The 17,904-nt window shown below is 35.8% G+C and overlaps 1 protein-coding gene across 3 annotated transcripts in view; it reads right to left on the bottom strand.

Annotated features, from left to right (window-relative positions):
• PREX2 (phosphatidylinositol-3,4,5-trisphosphate dependent Rac exchange factor 2) overlaps positions 1-17,904 on the bottom strand; it is a 176,295-nt gene that overhangs the window by 83,982 nt on the left and 74,409 nt on the right. For all 3 annotated transcript variants that reach the window (XR_007168405.2, XM_048077004.2, XM_048077003.2), the window contains 10 exons: positions 16,702-16,802; positions 12,039-12,142; positions 10,664-10,713; positions 10,007-10,082; positions 9,371-9,443; positions 8,066-8,208; positions 7,814-7,906; positions 6,271-6,419; positions 3,849-3,934; positions 1,895-2,031 (listed from right to left, as the gene is read on the bottom strand). Coding sequence is in view for 2 of the 3 variants with exons in the window: in XM_048077004.2 (XP_047932961.1) it covers positions 1,895-2,031; positions 3,849-3,934; positions 6,271-6,419; positions 7,814-7,906; positions 8,066-8,208; positions 9,371-9,443; positions 10,007-10,082; positions 10,664-10,713; positions 12,039-12,142; positions 16,702-16,802 (1,012 nt within the window). In the remaining variant the exon portion in view is untranslated. The remainder of the gene's footprint in view (positions 1-1,894; positions 2,032-3,848; positions 3,935-6,270; positions 6,420-7,813; positions 7,907-8,065; positions 8,209-9,370; positions 9,444-10,006; positions 10,083-10,663; positions 10,714-12,038; positions 12,143-16,701; positions 16,803-17,904) is intronic.

The following is a 17,904-nucleotide window of genomic DNA, read 5'->3' as shown; positions in this document are numbered from 1 at the left end:
TACTTCAACTGGAAGTCACTTGTTCAAAAGCTAACATAAGATATAATGCTATATGATTTGGAACCATATTCTCCAAATGCATTACAGGGGGACGCGCTAAGCATAAATCTGTCACATCATGATTAGTATCACTGCAGAGAAATTACATGGAATATCAGAAAGCAAAATCTGCTCTCAATTTTCTTTTTTCCAGACAAAACAACAAATACAGATATTGTCCAACAGGAGTTACACAGTTATTCCCATTGCAACCAACTGAAATGAAGCTTCATACTCCAGGCAAACAGGAAGACTCCTCACACTGAGAAGTGGAATATTCAGAACACAGAAAAAGATCCCCTTTCAATTATGCAATTGCCAACCACAGGAGAGACTGACTGCAATATTTGTGTTAATTAAACTATAGGCTAATTACTTACAAAATAGGAGAAATCCATAGTCATCTTACAAATAATTAAAAACCCACATTTCTGAATAGGAAGTGAAATTTTAGCTGTCTTGACACCAGTGGGAATACTGCCATCAGTCTAGACAGTTATCTCACACCATTTGATAGCACTACATCCTAAATGAAGGTTTTCTAAGAGATTCTTGTCAACCTGTGGTTTAGTTATATGTGATTTGCTGAACATGATTAGCTACTTTTTTAGACTGAAATAAATAATCCACATAAAAAAAACAGGTGTATCCAAGATATTACACAAGTGGATGGAAATAAAACCAAAACAGTAAATTTTCATGTGAAGACATTCATGCCAGCCAACATCAATCAATCCTCTTTGGTTGTCAATTACATCTACAGAACTCCATGCTTAGAAAAGAGAGAAAACATGCCTGGTACAATTAAAAAAAAAAAAATAAGATAATTAATCTTTTATTCCATCCATTACTTCCTCATGGAGTACCCTTTCTTTACCAGAGCCCGTATTCCTCTAAAGAATGGGTGCGCTCTATCTTGATATGTTATGTAACATCTTCAACTCCATAGTGCAGTTAAAAAAAAAAAAACACAAACATCCAGACATTTTCATGAAGACAGTATTTGCGTAACAGTTTTAATTCTTACTTATAATTCTTGTATCTATGCAGTAGGTATGAGAGAAGGATTTCACTCCTGATTTTAATTGGATTTTTCTTCTCAATTAACATGCACTGGAAGAGTCTGAAGTTAATTAATGATACCAGTTCACAGTTTCTGAAAAATTTGCAGGAACTTGGAAAGATTACATTGTACAATCCAGCTGGTTTTGGTTTTCTTCCCTACAATTTATATCTTGCAAGGCATTAGATTTTCTCCTAAACTAACGTGAGAAAGATAACAAAACTTGGATGCTTATATTAAAAAAAGGGAAATTTTGAGCCCTTAAATTTATGTTGATTTCCAAGATTGGAATGCAATGGGAACACAAAGAGACTTTTATAGGCAAAATATGTGCACTCTGCTCTCTATGTGCTGAAGTGTTACAAAATTCTGGAAGAGGATCAGCTTTTTGCATTACATTCTCATGCTGATGAGCAGGCAGTGAACTGTGTAAATCCCTCTCCATCATGATGAGAATATAGCTCGTCATGCTTTCTGCATAGAACTGCAGAAAAACTTGAAATAAGACTGTAAAAATACCATATAAAGAACTTAGCCGTAAGCTTAGATTTTTTTTAATGCAGAAATTAAAGAGACCTTGAGCATCAGCAATATATTGAGGAATGTTCAGCTTTTATAATTCAACTGGCTTCCTTCCACTTTTATTCACCACTCCTATCCCTTCATCACTCTCAATCTCAACAGGTGCATGGACAGAGATACACACCACACTGTTTACTTTGGTTGCAGAGAACATTTTACCAAAAAAAATATTTAGTCAGAAAATCTGCAAGAGTAACAAGTTAAATGTACCTGCATTGGACGCCTATACTTCCTGCATGCCGTGACATGAGCAATAACACTTGCATGAGTCTCTTTGCTGACATTAATTCCATTCACTTTGATTATGCATTGGCCAGGGTGAAGACCTGCTGCAGCTGCCACTGTTCCTATTAAAAAAATAACAATAAAAAAATCACACAGTTGACAGACTTCCTTTCCTAACCATTTCCTTTAAAGCTTAGTCCAAAAACCCAAAAGCCTCTGACCACAGAGTGCTTCTGAAGTCAGCTGGACTCCAAGAAAATAGAGTTCCAAATACATTTCTAAGGATCCTATCCATGTTTTCATCTTTTTTCCAATTCATTTATAACAGAGTGCCTTACAGTTTTAATTCAAATATCCAAAGATAACAGAGTAGAACATCTAAGCAACTTGAACAATAATAATAACAACAATAATCTTGAGTAATATATATGTATATTGTATGTGCAACATAAAACACATGGTTCAGCAATTTCTTTCCACAATAGAATAACCACCTTGGGAAAATCCTCTATCCACGGAAAAGGTACTATAAAAATAGCAGCTGTCTCCAGGTCTTTTCAGTATGATTCAAGCCTACTCCTGAAAGACAGCCTGCTGGACTATAACCATCTACCTGAACACTCACCTCCTTATGTCTCTCTTGCTATTGCTACAGAGGTGCTGGTGAAGTCAAAATCTATTGCTTAGAGAATGCTACACTGAGGTGAAGAAGCCAACTGTTAGAAAAGTCTAAACTGAATTTGTAGGGCTGACAAAAAGAAAACCATGTTATGACTTGCCAGCTGAGCATATTTGACAAGGAAATAACAAACAATATATTGTTTCAGTATTAAACAATATAAAGTAAGGATTTCCCTTATTTTAGGCACTATCAGGTTTTGGTGTTGCTTAAAAAATATAAAAACTGCAACAATAGATGATAGTTTTAAATCTAAAACCAAAGGAAGTCTTTGGAAATGATACCATTGCCAGCTATTGCAATCCACGTAAGTGTGGATTTGAAAACAAAAATAAGCCTTATTAAATATCTCTCTCAAAAAAAAAAAAAAAAAAGAAAAGCAGAAATTTTTTTACTTCATTAAAAAAAAAAATCCAATTTGGCAGAGTATTTAAGCATATGCCTACAATCTTTCAGGTTTAGCAAACCACACAAGCAAGATTTACGTACTATTGAGGCTAATTGGAATAAAGTATGGGCTTAATGAATAAGGATAGGCAGTTGAATTGAGATCCAGGTGCAGAAATAATTATCACATCAGCTCAAGAGTCTAGTTTATTAGACTTTCTCTCGAAAATCTAATTTCTGGCACCACAGCCAAGAAAAAAAAAGTTATCAAGCTCTGTACAAATCTGTCTGCTTTGCAGATCAGTTCATTTTAAATTCCTCAGTTACAAAGGTAGGAGGAGGAGAAAGGACGCAACTGCCCCACAATAGCTGAAAATACAGTGGTATCTGGCTTTACCATTAACAGCATGCAACAGCAACAAAAAATGTTTGAACTACTTTTGTTGCCAATGCAGCAACCCAGAATTTATCAAGTTAGGAATGGCAAGCATTCGAATAATACATCACAAAATAGAAAAAAAAAAAAAACAAAATAAACAAAACTGCATTTAGAGGAGAGATCTGCAATTACTGTGACAAAGCAGGTCACCAGCACCACTGAAAAGGTTTGTGAAAAGGTTTGTGAAAACTGGACTTTCTGGAGAACTTTTTCAGATCATTGCAGAACTACACGGTGACCTAACAAATTAACTTTCAGGAAAAAATTCCCAGCACCCATTCACTGGAGAAAGGAATTTTGCATCTGTCAACTATTCCTCAGTCTGTGAAGTCACACCTTTAACTCACCTTACCTACTCACTGGAGCTCATTTTGATTTATCTCAGCCAGGCCATCTAGATATGAAATGTATAATGACCACTAGTGTTGACTTACCTCTCCCAACAGCATGGACGACTGATGGGCCAAAGCCCCGGATTTGGAATCCAAGTCCATCTGCAGAGTCAGGAATCTTCACTGTCCTGATACAAGCAAAAATTCAGCATGAACATAACAAAAGGTAGAATATTGTTATTTAGAATAAAAGTGGACAGCAATAAGTAGTGTGTTCTTTACGCCAGGGTGTAAAACTTCACACTGTCAGTCAATTCACAGTTTCAGATTCAGCATCATATTCCCAATCCTTTGAACAGCTTACATCAGAATTAAGAGCAAGTGGAGATACTAAAACTAACCAGAAGAAGGCAATACTATTTCACATGGAATTTCAGTATGCCAATTAAGACCAAAGCAGCACTGCAGTTTTCAAATTCCTCCCAAAGGGACTGCAATTCGGATAAGTTGTCACAAAACAGCAATGCTGAAAGCCCTGGGAAGGCAGGCAGTCTATCTGGCAAGAGCACAGAGTCTGGGGATCACAGATCATGGCAGGCCTTGTCACAAGAGCTGCAAAACACCATGGTGACTAGATCTGTGTTTGAATTTGCTAAGTTTTGCTGAAAAAAATTTATTTGGCTATATATTTGGCTACGGCTTTTCTGAGCAGCTATGCAAAGCAATGTGTTTTGTAAAGAATTGCATAGTACTGTTTATGTAACTTATAAGCACATTGTGTTACACACTTGCTTGGTCTAAGTGCAACAGTAATATGAAATATTGACAACCATGACCAACAAAAACACTGTTCTGGGTATCAAAATTCACATCTACTCCTTAAAATTAAGCCCCGATCTTGCCCAAAGTAAGCTAACATGATGTCAGCTCAGGTTCCAGAAAAAGCAACACAGCTGCATTAGCCCTTATCAAAACTGGTTAGGTCATGCATAACACTGCACTGATCTAACTTTGCAGTCTTCACTTCCAGAGCCAGTTCCGTTATTATTTAAGGGATCTTTGCACTGGACTTCACGTGCTAGTGCAAAAGCAGACAAATCCAAATTGATGGTGAAAAGTGAATTTAAAATACATTTGAACTGTATTAAGTTTGATTTACAGATAGATTTGAACAGTATCATTGCTTCATTTCTTGTACTTTCACTTTTTTCTGGTATACAGAATGTTTAGCATTTGGAGACAATTAGAAGCACACATGAGATCCAAATCCCATTGGGGCCTATAAATTTGTAGAGATTTGTACAAAAATGCATTGTGAACATGTTAATGAATAAACTATAACAGAACATCACTGGCAGTTTCAGCTAAGAATTTATGAGAGAATAGTTGTCTCTTCAGCCAACACGGTTGTGCTAGTAGCAGCTTCTGACAAAATGCAGGCAGTACAGGAAACAAGTTCTTAAACTCCTCTGAACTCCTCATTCACTACATAATCTGTGTCATCCTTGAAATTCACCTATGTCTTCACTGGTGAGTTGTGAAGAAAACATGATCAGAAATTGATCCAAGATCTGCATTAAAGAAATGCTAGGATATGCTTTTTATGTTTGCTACAATACTATCACCTATTGTCTTCTTGCTGCTCTTTGATTTGGTTGCTGTTCTTTTTTGTATTACCAGTCCAGTTGATCAACTTTATGCCGTATTTCTTTCTTTGCTCTTTTTCCTGTTCTGGTTGCCCCTGTATTTCTCAAGCCATCTTCACTTATTAACAGGAGAAATACATCTCTGTTCTGCTGCTTAAGTGGAGCCATTTCCAAGGCTCACTCTTTGTGTTATCGGGCAACAGGATGGGTTCCTCCTTTCTCTGCAAAATTTGATCAGAATTTCTCCCGACTGCTGTTTCTTATTCTCATCTTCCTTCGTTACACAGAAACTATTAACAACTTTACTGATAGACCTATGTTTGTTAACATATCTACTGAACCCAGGCATTAGGCCTTACTTTGTATTTCTTTTACGTAACAAAAATTCTACTCAGATTGCAGGGGTCAAAACTTTGTGTAGAAATACAGCTGTTACACAAAGATCTGGAGTTGTTTACTTGCTACTGTTGTTTACACAACCAGCACACATACCAAAGAGGCCCATTAGATCACAAAGCCCAACTTCTGCCAAACCAGGAACTAATCCCCAGACAGAGGAACTTGTTTAATAAACATAAGTAAGAGATAAGTGATCAAAACTGTCCATGTATTCAAAGAAACCTCATTTACACTTGTGGTTTCTTCATGTACTTAACGTGGCAGACCTGATGATCCAAAGCACTTGTGTTTTGTTTTTGCTGACTGACAAATTTAGTAAAACAAAATCAAAGCAGATCAAATTGCTTGACTTTACAAAGTGAGATTCAGCAAAGCATTTAAAATAACTTTACAGTAGCACTGTTTGAAGTTCCACTTATCTTTTTAAATTTGCCTCAATTGTAGTTTCTCAAAATTCCCCCAAAGGAATGACAACTTACTCCCGTGGTTTAGTGCTCACAAGAACCCGCAGGGGCTTTCTGCTGTTTAAACATGTTTTCAGGAAGCAATCCACTTCACTAAAGGGTCGCAGAAAAACCAGGTCACCGTTAATGGCGAAGATTTTTTTTCCAACCTCCAAGCCTGCCATCTAGAAAACAATAACAGTTGTGTAGATGTTTGCCTTTTATAACCACCAACATTATGTTTTCTTCTGCTTGCATGCAACCCCAATAGGAATAATGACACACACACTTACAGAAAATTCTTTATGCCTCCTTCACAAACTACACTCAAAAGACACACAAAAAAATTGGTTCTGGAATGCGTTATAGTGACCTTAAGCATCCTGTAAACTCTCCCTCTGAAGAGACCTAATGACAAGTCCTAGTGTCAGTCAAGATTTTATTGAAGTATTACAATATTAGTTAATACCTGTAATAATTAACCCAATAGCCTTCATTGATCCAGTTGTTGGCTTTTTATTGCTATTATTATTATTATTATTATATTGTTGATGTTACCTCACTTGCCCACATGTCATTCTCCAAAGGAGCTAAAGCTTCTTTTGACAAGGAAGGACCTGATGAGTATTTTAGTAAGAGAATACCTATTAAGCTCCAAAACAGAATGGTATCCATGAAATTTTTATGGCCATACTTTTGAGCCAACAGTACAGCAACCAAATTGCACACAATCTTTAAACTATGGTCTAACAAGAAAGAAACCATTCCCAGCTGGGATGGCTGGAGTACACAGAACTGCTCAGGGCACATGCAAAGTCTTAGTGCCACCTGAGATCATGACAGAACCTGACTGCTGAAAAAGACCATATGGAATTACGAAAAGCCAACAGCAAAGTATCTCTGGATATAGTTCTGTGGTTGTATTGTATGTTGCATTGTTCTGTCGTATTTATTTTTATCACAGTTTTTATCCCACAATGAGATGTGGGGCTTAGAAATAGAATGGCTTGAAATCCAAGTCTTTTTTTTTCTCTCATAGAAGAGATTATTTCTGTATATTTACACGTATAGAGACCCCCATACAATTCACTAGAACAATATTAAATTACCCAAAGAACTAAAGCAATACTAACAAACTGAAAGGCTATGATTTATTTATTCAGATTTTTAAATTCTGGAATTGCTTGATACATCCTTTATTATGAAATACATCAACTGCAACCTACAGACTAGAGTACTGTTCTATATTCATTTCATATTCTACTGAAGGATGTTTATTCCGTTCATGAGTAATGTAATCACTGGAATATTTTTTAAAGCATTAAAATAAAACCATTACTTTTTCAAAACTCATAACAAATTACCTCTGTATAAAATAAATGTTGCTAATGGTCACAGCTCTATTTTAAACAAACAAAGCAAAACAAAACAAAAAAAGTATAATAATCATAGCTAACTTGAAAAGTTCTCTAATTATTGTATTATCATCTACTATCACACATTTTCTTAACTGATATATAAATCATACACCTGTGAGCAAGTCAATAAAACAAGAAAGATAATTTATAATATTTAATACCTCAGCATTGGATCCTTTCTCCACCACTTTAATAATTGGCACCTTATTTCTATCTTCTAAACCAAAACCATAGGTGCCTTCATTAGATTTAATCTGAAAAATAGAATTGTTCAAAATTGCTCAAAAGGTTGCTCAGAAAGGCATTTAGTAAACATAGCTCCATTAAAAAACAATACAAAGTGCTAATTTACTGTCACTACAACCAATTTTGTTTTTACTCATCAAAACATATGATAATTTGGTTTAACTCACCAATAATGACTTAGCTATGACATTTTCCACTACTTTCAAATCATGTTTCATCAGTCTGTGCTTCATATTTGACCCTTCCATTTCTTCATCCGCATAAAAACGAAACAACAGCGGTTCATCTTTAAATTCACTTTTCTCTAACACTGTATGACACAGAAACACAAACATTAATCCTGTTCTTCTTTTGAATTCTTGAATATCATGTTTTTTATGAACCACAAAATACTGAACGTGTACAAATTAAATGCTAGCAAACTACTTTGTGTGTGAAACTAGGGAAATCTTAATTTTTAGCATTAGCAACTCTCTTTTTTCTGGATCCATTATAGGTAGGTATCACTAAGTTTATTTTCAGCTACAGTATTTAGATTTCACCAAGGTTAGGAAGACTAGCTTAGCCTGAAAAGGTTTTAGCACAAAGTTTCTTCCTAAAATTGATTTAAGAATATGATTTTGAAAAGTTCTGTTGGACAGCTGCTGGAAACGCACACCACCAAGTTCTGGCACTCTTCAAGTGCATGAATGAAGTATGCCACATTCAGTATTAGAAATGGGTTTGCTGGGGATGTGGAAGCAACTAGAACAGCAGACAGATGCAGTTTGTATGTTCAAAAATCAAAGGCAAAAGTGAACACGCTCTGAGAGGAAGTTAATTCTTCCTCCTTATCGAACCAAGCTGATGAGAAAATTTCTTCTTCTTCTTTATTTCAGTAAATGACCCACTGCTTCAATCGTTTCACTGAAACCTTCCCTCTGATGGTATTAAATACAACCGTGTTCTCCTCATTTTTGGTACTCCACATATCTCTGCTCTCCTCTCCCTTCTTCTTTGTTCTCTGCTGTCTTTATTATTTTCTCATTTTTCTACAGTCCACTTTCTCTGGCTGTCACCACTTCACATATTTAAAGTCATGTTCCACCACACTTGATTCATTCCTCCAAAAATGATTCCATTTTTTCCTACATATTTCCTCAAGGTCTATCTTCAGTCTCACCTGTACAAACATGTATTACCTGCTTAAGAATTTTCTTTCAATGTGGCTCACCAAAATTCTACCCCTAAACCCTTCGGAAGATGAAACCCTCAGTATATGCTTTAAAATTGACTGAAAATAATTTTCAGAGTATACAATAGATATTTTTCTTCTTCTCCAAGATTGTAGCATAGGTTTCTCCAGTGATATAATGAACCAATTTCCTATACCTTCTGTAATATCTTTAACAGCGTCTGCATTTCCTTCCTACTATGTAGATATGGCATTAAACAAAAGGTATGTATACCTTGCATAGAATGTATTTACTTACCATGATGCATAAACCCATTATCACAAAGAGCTACGCCAAAGATCATAGCTTCCTCCCTGGTCCGGCAATCCCCCTGTTAAACCATAGCATATTTTCTTTATGTTTTAATATATAAGTAAAATGGATTCTATTCACAATGGTGTAACCTCACAGGGCAAGTACAGAAGTATTGAGAATTTTTACTTCTATTTTATAAAGCTGGTACATGTTGACTGAATGAACAGGTTACCCTGTTCTTGTTCCTGAGGTGCTTAAAATAAAACAGAATTATAAAAGCAAATTGGTACTGACTTCTAGTTAGTAATTTAGAGTTTTCAGAGGCTATCCATTTCATTTTAAGCCTCAAACAATATTACATGCTGAATTACAAAGCTAAGTCTCATTAAAACATTTAAAGTTCAATTGCAAATAAGGAAGATAAGCACAAAAGGGATGAATAGCATGGCTGTTGACAGCTGATTTCTGTTACTTTACTGGTTTAAGAGGATTACACACAAACATGAGTGCATGCGCACACACACACACACTGTTCTTACACAAAGTGGATGTTATTCCACCTAATACATCACTACCTTTCAAATCATAATTTAAATGCAATATTTAGAAAAGTACGTAAATCCGAAGGTATACACTTGCCTGTGCAATCAACCAGTCTATGAGTTTGTTAGCCATGACTACAGATTTGTAGGTTCTCAGGTGATAATCTTTATCCCTGTCCAAAACAAAAATACATATGTAGGTACATATATTAAGCAAAATGTCAAAAGAGCCTAAATTAAAAACAAACAAATAAAAAACACTTATTTTCTATACAAGTTAGTACAAGCATGAATTGACCATTTTGCAGTGGTTCAGAAATAGAGCTTCAGAAGTTGCCTCTGGAGTAAAGCAAGTCAAACCTTTCAGTGTAGATAGAAAGGGGAAGGCTGACCATATCTTACTTTGCCACTGCAACATAAAGACAGTTGCCTCCCTGCAGCTGAGATTCTACAAATGAGTAATGGAATATTAGTAAAGAAGTGAGTATATTAATATCTACAGTAAGCATGTAAGCACATCTATCAGGACCTAGAAGGCTCTAAAAGTCTGGAAAAAAATATAATCTTGGACTGAGTTTGCACTCATTTTATGATGCAGTTACTCTTTTTGTCTTTATAGCCCTTCAATCTTTTTTGATTTCTCCCTAAAGACCAATCTTAGTAAGGTGGGTTAGGTTCCTACATTCAAACACAGTATCTTCAGAATACATACTTCTCTTGAATGAGTCTCTAAGGATTTCCTAACTAGACTCACCTAATTACTGGGGTGAAGAGACTGTGAAGGCGACAGTACAGTCGTACACCCTGTAAAAGAGAAAGATGAGGTTACTTATGTGGATTATAATGTCGTTACACATTCACACCCCAGAGAACATGAGAGAAATGGACACAGTAAAAAAGCTAGATGTTTTAAATGCACTTCACTTAGCTAGTAAAACAAAACTATTCAAATTTCTTTATGTGCCAAAACTTACTATTTCCAGATAACAATATTGACAAAAAAAAAAACGAGACATAAACCATTTCTAACCAAGCTTAACTGATACACATGCAAAAACGATCAGCTTTAAGATAGCATTAAAAAAAAAGTACAGTATTTTGAAAAAAAAAGTACACAAAACTTGAAAGATAAAGTAACGTTTCTATGAATTAAGGTTTTCTGAATCACTGATTGGTACTCTACATATAAAGCAAGCAACTAAAGTAAAAAAATAATAAAATTAAAAGTTACACACATAAGTACCTTTTTTTAAAAAAGTGAAATTATAACTAAACAGTAAACTTAAAAATAAAAAAGATTCAAAGATGTGAAAAGATGTAATACGTTTTCAATTGAAAACAAAACATAGAATGCTTGAAGGAATTTAAGATACTACCATCAGAAAATAGCATTAAGAAATCACGTAAGCATTCCATAGCAGACTATCAAAAAAACAATTACGCTTATAACATACAAGACGAAACATGTATAACAATAAAAAATTGCATGAAAACAGGTTCCATTCTACATTGTTGTGCCTGCTAGAATTCGGTATTGAAGATTCTTCTAGACATACATTAACAATGCCAGCAGAAAAGTGAGTGACATTGTAATGCAATATCCAAGATACTGCAGTTTTCCACTATATCAAAATCATGAGATGAGTTTAAAGGCAACTTTGTTCAATAGAAGTGTTACACCTAGTAGTGTAGATGGATACTACTACCTATGTTTAAACATCTGTGTGACTCTTGATTTACTGCCTTATTAAGTCATTAATACAAGACACTCAGATTTAATAGATTTTAAAAAAACCTATATATAAGTTCAAATCTATTAAAATTGATTGAAAATTGCAATGGACTGAAATGACAGCTTCAGAATTACCCAGAAACACAGGCAATGCATCCCACATATAAAATCATTAAGTAATTAAAATACATTTTTAAATTTCATATGTAAAATATGTAACAACAAGCCAAGATCTTCCCTTAGAACTGGAAAATTAAATTTGATTCAAATAAGTACAGAGGCAGGCAAGTGTGAAAGGATGTTATGTATTCTAGCATAACATTTTACTTTATTTCTCAAGCAGAATCTCCATTTCTGGCGCATTCTTCCTAATAATAGCAACTGCTCCATTATGTACCTTAGAAATCACTTCCTGCATCTCGTTTCTTGGATAGTATGTTCCATCATCGTATCGGAATCTGTACAGCATGTGTTCAGGTTTGAATTGGTGCTTATCTGTAACTAAATTAAAAAAAAAAAAAAAAAAAAGAAAAAGAAAACAGGTGTATAGCCAGGTCACTTTCCACAGAAATAGACAAAAAAGAAGGGCAAAGTCATTCCTTCAAATAACAGTCCATTACATTATAGACAGATTTCAGACAGGGAGGGTAGGAAGCATGATTAAATCATTTTCCCTAAGTTCCTTTATGTCACTGCTGATGATATTTCTCACAGCATATAAGTAGCCCACAGGAAACCAACAAATTTAAGTAATGGGGCAAAGAATAAGAATGACAAACAGCCTGGAACAGCCTAGAAAATCAGGGATTCAAGCATGTTTTAGTCTTCAGTGCACTTGCAAGTTTATCAATCAAATAGCCAAAAAGACAGCTTCTTTTGCAATTATCAGTGTATTGTTCCACATTATTCCCTGTCCAAATTCTTGCCAAGGCCAATGAGTCAATAAAGGACCCTCCATAACACATCTGACCAGTCCTGCACTTGAGAGCGAAGAAGGCCTGTCTTCCGATATATACAGCCAGCTGAAGGTCTTCAGTGCAAGAGACTTGCAATCATCATGAGGCTGTTAAGTCAACATACATGATCCACGTCGCCTAAGACCCATGGAAAAGGATCTTAGCAGGTGGATTTCTATTCAGCAGTTTCACAAGATTTCAACAACAGACCTCACAACTTCAAATATTTCACCTGAAATCACATCATATGATACAAAACTTCTGCTAACAGGACTACAGTAAGGCCTTCTGAAAAACAGCTGATTCAATTGATAGCTGAGGACAACAGGAAGCACTGGCACCATCCTGGGATGGTGTAATTATTGGTTTGCTTGAAAATGTAAGCTTTAATTTGAAAGGAAATTTGCATGGCACCTATTATTAAAGGAGGCTATCATAAGTCAAGTCTTATGAGGAGTGGCTGAGGGAACTGGGGTTGTTTAGTCTGGAGAAGAGGAGGCTCAGGGGAGACCTTATTGCTCTCTACAACTACCTGAAAGGAAGGTGTGGGGAGATGGGGGTTGACCTCTTCTCACATATAACTAGTGATAGGACAAAAGGGAATGGCCTCAAGTTGTGCCAGGGGAGGTTCAGGTTGGATATTAGGAAAAAATCCCTTCTCAGAAAGAGTGGTTAGGCATTGGAACAGGTTGCCCAGGGAAGTCACCATCCCTGGAGGTGTTTAAGGAAAGGGTAGATGTGGTACTCAGGGACATGGTTTAGTGGGTAATATTGGTGGTAGGTGGACAGTTGGACTAGATGATCTTAGAGATCTTTTCCAACCCTAATGATTCTATGATTCTTTAATATCTTTGTTTATCAGAGTAACAAACCTGATAGTGTTAGGTAATTCTTCATCCCTTCCTATACCAAGGAAGGAATATATCTATTCCTATACCTATAATATTAATCCATTATCCTCTTCAAAAATGTAGCTGAGCACCACAAACTTTGCATAGTAAGGTGTCTTCTCTAACCACTGCATCATTTTTCACACACTATCAAGCTCTTCAGTATATCCACCAATCATCTGACACATGGACATAAAATCTGGACGTTATATATACAGTGTTTTCACCAGTGTCATGTGCAGAAGAAAATAACTTCTCTACCTGCATTTGATATATCTACTGATAGTAAAGCCCAGGACATTACTCTGATTGCCTTGAAGTCATGGTTTTCTGCTGAGGCCATTATCCACAATGACCCCTTAGCTCTTTTACATATCATTAGCTCCCAATACATCAGATACACACTACAAAATTCTCATATATAATGCCTAGCATAAATATTGAAATTGATTTTACTGGACTGCGACCATTTAACTCAGGAATAAAAGATACCTTCTAGTTCTGTAATTAAATATAATGTGTTACTGTTGGAGAAAAGATATATTCCAGTAGATCAATGTACATTAAGTACATTAAGAGTTTTTAAAACCAGCAACTACAGAAGACGGGAAAAAAAAAAAAAAAAAAAAAAAACATTGCCAGGATCATATTGCTTAAGGTCAAACTGTTCCTTACTGTTACAGAGATGCACAGGGAAGGAACCATGACTGCAAAGCACCTTTCCATTCTTGCATGTCCATGAAGAACAGAACAGGCTCTGCACTCTGAAGAACATTGCTTTGTAGTGTCTGTGGTCATTTGTAGTGTTCTTTGCAGCCCCTATTTACACACAGCACACCAAGAACTATTGGAGCAGGCCCACAGACTTGGCACATCCTGCACTCTGGAAAGCAAGGAAACCAAACAAGGATGCTCCTGACTCAGCTGCATTGTGTTACCTACTAAATATATCGAGGGAAGCTGTGAGGGAAGCTGTAAATCACTATTCGCTGGGTGCAAGGCGGGGCAGGTTGTTCTAGATACAGATGTGATTTGGCTCAAGAGGAAGGATAGATCATCTATCAGCTACTAGTATCAACTAGTATGAGCTGTACATTTGGGAGTCCATAGTTTCAAACAGTTAAACATGATAAAATGCTCATTAGTACTAAAATAAGGAACACCAAGTTGTTTTGTGTGTCACTACCAACCATCTACCTGTACTTTGCTTGGAGATAAATATTTTATATGGCATATGCCAAGAAAAGGGAACTGATCAGGTTTAAACTGGTCTTTACTTTTACTTTTCTGCCACGGTAATTTTTACTCAGATCAGTACACCAATCCAGGAAACTGCACAACCATATAAATACCTATTTATTTAAAATCATCTGATATTAAAAATAAGCTGATATTCAGATGATTTTTGTAACTACAAAGTTCCTTATTGCCTTGAGAGGAAGCTTCCACCTCTAACCATCATCAGCAAGTGACCAGACAAAGTACCTCAGTACATTGGCTGATCAATTGTAAGTTGTTTCAGATATAAGAGAATGCCACCAGGTGGATTTAGGATAGCAACATATAAACTGTTTTTTCCCTTTGCAAAACTGGAAAAATAAAAAAAAACAAGGAAAAGCCATAGCTTGCAAGAGTTCACACACCAGGAAGTAAAACAATGTCCATCACAGTGTGGGTCTGGCATGGCTAGAATGAAGCATATGCTAGAATATGCTAAACCTAACAAAGCCCCCTACAGCATTTGCAATGTGAGTAACAGCCAAACTTTCTTTCTCCCTTGCTCCCTCTATGAAAACAGATGGTTCATTCAACTTTATTTTAAGAGTTCTATTTTCACTGAACCACAGCTGGATCCACTATTCAAAGTAGCATGTCTGGCTCAAATTTCTATGCTCTAACATAATTACCCTTTTATCTCATGAAATTACACAATATTCATTTAACTCTGTATTGAGAAAGTCTATCAGTGTATTTGGGATGTAAATTACAAGATCAGGAGAAGAATCTTTGGCAACAGAATCATTCCATTGAAAACAATTCTGTGTGTGTAGTAAACATAATAGCATCTGACATTTGAATGATGGTTGAAGAAAATCATGTAGACTGACATTAAAGCATTAAAGACTACATGACTACTGATGAATAACTTTAATGATTTTCCTCCTACTCTGTGTATGTTCAAAATGCACACAGCCAAGTGGCACTCAGTTACTCCTGCTTTCCTTCCAGCCAAGGACACTGAAAACACGGTGGCAAAGAACTTACAAAGTAAGTATTGAATTAACTACTGGTTGAAGTATTTATGTATCAAAATGTAAATTATCAATTATTCCATCTAAATTTACACCCTGGATCTATGCCAGAACAGCACCTAACTTCGCAACTCTTTCACTAACTGATTTTTAAAGTTACTGAACCTATTATAAGTCAAAACATCTTCACAAGTGGAAGCTTCTTCATTTCACTTATATGGTCCTGCTAGACTACAACTTCTAAAAGGAATAGAGACAAGGACCTGCTGTGGTAAGAAGGTTTGATATGAAAAATGCTGCCAATGCAAATTACCTCAAGAAATCAAACCTTTTTGGCTCAAAAACTAAACCATTTCAATGATGCTTCTCTCCAGAATGAGGTTAGCAAAGACAGTTTACTGAAAATTTAAGCATAAAAATTTGAATTTTAGCAACTCTACAAAGCAGTGACGAATGGGGCCTGAATATTCAAATGTTTCAGTTTAGGAGTTCTAGGTTGGTTTTACCTGCTAAACTTGTAATTCCTAACAAAGGATCAGGCACATTTATCTGCAGCCAGCTGTAAAGTTTTTTGCTCTCTCCTATCTACAACTCTTATTGAAACATGTGTCCCTAAAAGGCCTAGCCTAAATAAAAGGCTTAAATCCTTTAAAAACATCTGCCCTCCTTTCTTCCCCTCAAATTTATTTTTGGTTACAACAGAATAGCAATGTTTCTGTAGGTCCCTGTTAGCAATGTTGTGATCCCAACAGCACAGATCTAATCTAGTTATATCAATGGAGGTTATCCAGTAAATCTTCTAGGCATGGGCAAGGGCCCCATGAGGTCCCTGTAAGGATATAATGCAGATTCAACAAGCTGCCTTGCATTAATGAGACCATCATTTTATCAAACAAAATTAAGTCCACTCTAATTACAACAATTACCTTGAAAACAAGTAAGTTAAAACTAATTATATTTACCATGATGGATAATGCCATTCTCTAATAAAGCTTGGCCAAGATGAACGCCTTCTTCGGATTTGTGTATCTCTCCAATTTCCAATAACCAGGACACAAATTCACTGAATTAAAGCAGATACAAAAGAAGAAAAATTGAAATGTCATGCCACTACATCTACTACATTTTCTTCTTAGTTGCAAGCCTAGCAGGGTTCCTTACTTAGTTAAGTGCTTCTTAAGCCAAATGACCTTTAGAATGTCGTATCATCTTTAAAAAAAAAAATAATTTCCACTTTTTATTATTTAGATATAATACATAAAGGTTTCCCTTGACATGTCTTTTCTTTTCTTTTATCTCGGCACATGAATATTCCTTTGTTTTCCATGATCTTCTAAAGTAGAATAGACAAATTTGACCAGACTGTCAAATATAAGAAAATCCCAGGCACACCTACTGCACCTACACAGGACAGATATGCTCTGAAGGCAGACCATAACTGCAGCATGATAGAACAGTAGGCCTGTTATTTCTGAGACATCCTGAGCAGATAAACAAAGCATATAGTGCACATCCAAGAAACACCAAGTTTATTTCACAGTAAATCTGACGCAGTTCAGAGACATCAATGTTATGGTACATAAAATATTTGCATGTCTGTTACAAATCAAAGTAGCAGTGTAGTGAGGCAGTGCAACATCCACATTAATGGGTTTTAACTGTTGAACCAGAGACAAGCAAAAGCATACTTTGGAAGGATCCACTTCAAAGACAGAACAGAAAAGCAAACTTTTGACAGTTGGTTTAAATGTTTTACACGACTCCATACCATGAGTCTATTCTTTACCTCCTTCCAACAGCCCCTCTGAAGAGATGACTCAATCACAACTCAATAATTAATCTTAATCCTCATTTCAACTCTCACCAGCTACATGACTTTGGACAGTACATGAAAATCTCTTATTTCATTTCCTCTTTTGAACACATCAGTGAGGATCTTCATCACAATGTGCTTGTGTAAAACAATCACTGTACTATAGAAAAATACTCCATGCTAATCTGCCTTACAGTCAGATGAAATAAGGGATAAACTTTCTGCCCCCAAAACTGTTTTTCTGTAACATATGTAATATCATGGTACCTATTGCTTTCTCCTCCTCATGGATTCAGTCTCCTTAAGCCATAGGTACGTTATGACATTCTGAAGATCCTCCTCTTAACAGGGT

Source organism: Anser cygnoides, chromosome 2, assembly GCF_040182565.1.
Source record: "Anser cygnoides isolate HZ-2024a breed goose chromosome 2, Taihu_goose_T2T_genome, whole genome shotgun sequence".
NCBI lineage: Eukaryota > Metazoa > Chordata > Aves > Anseriformes > Anatidae > Anser > Anser cygnoides.
This window is presented reverse-complemented; position numbering and strand designations above follow the sequence as displayed.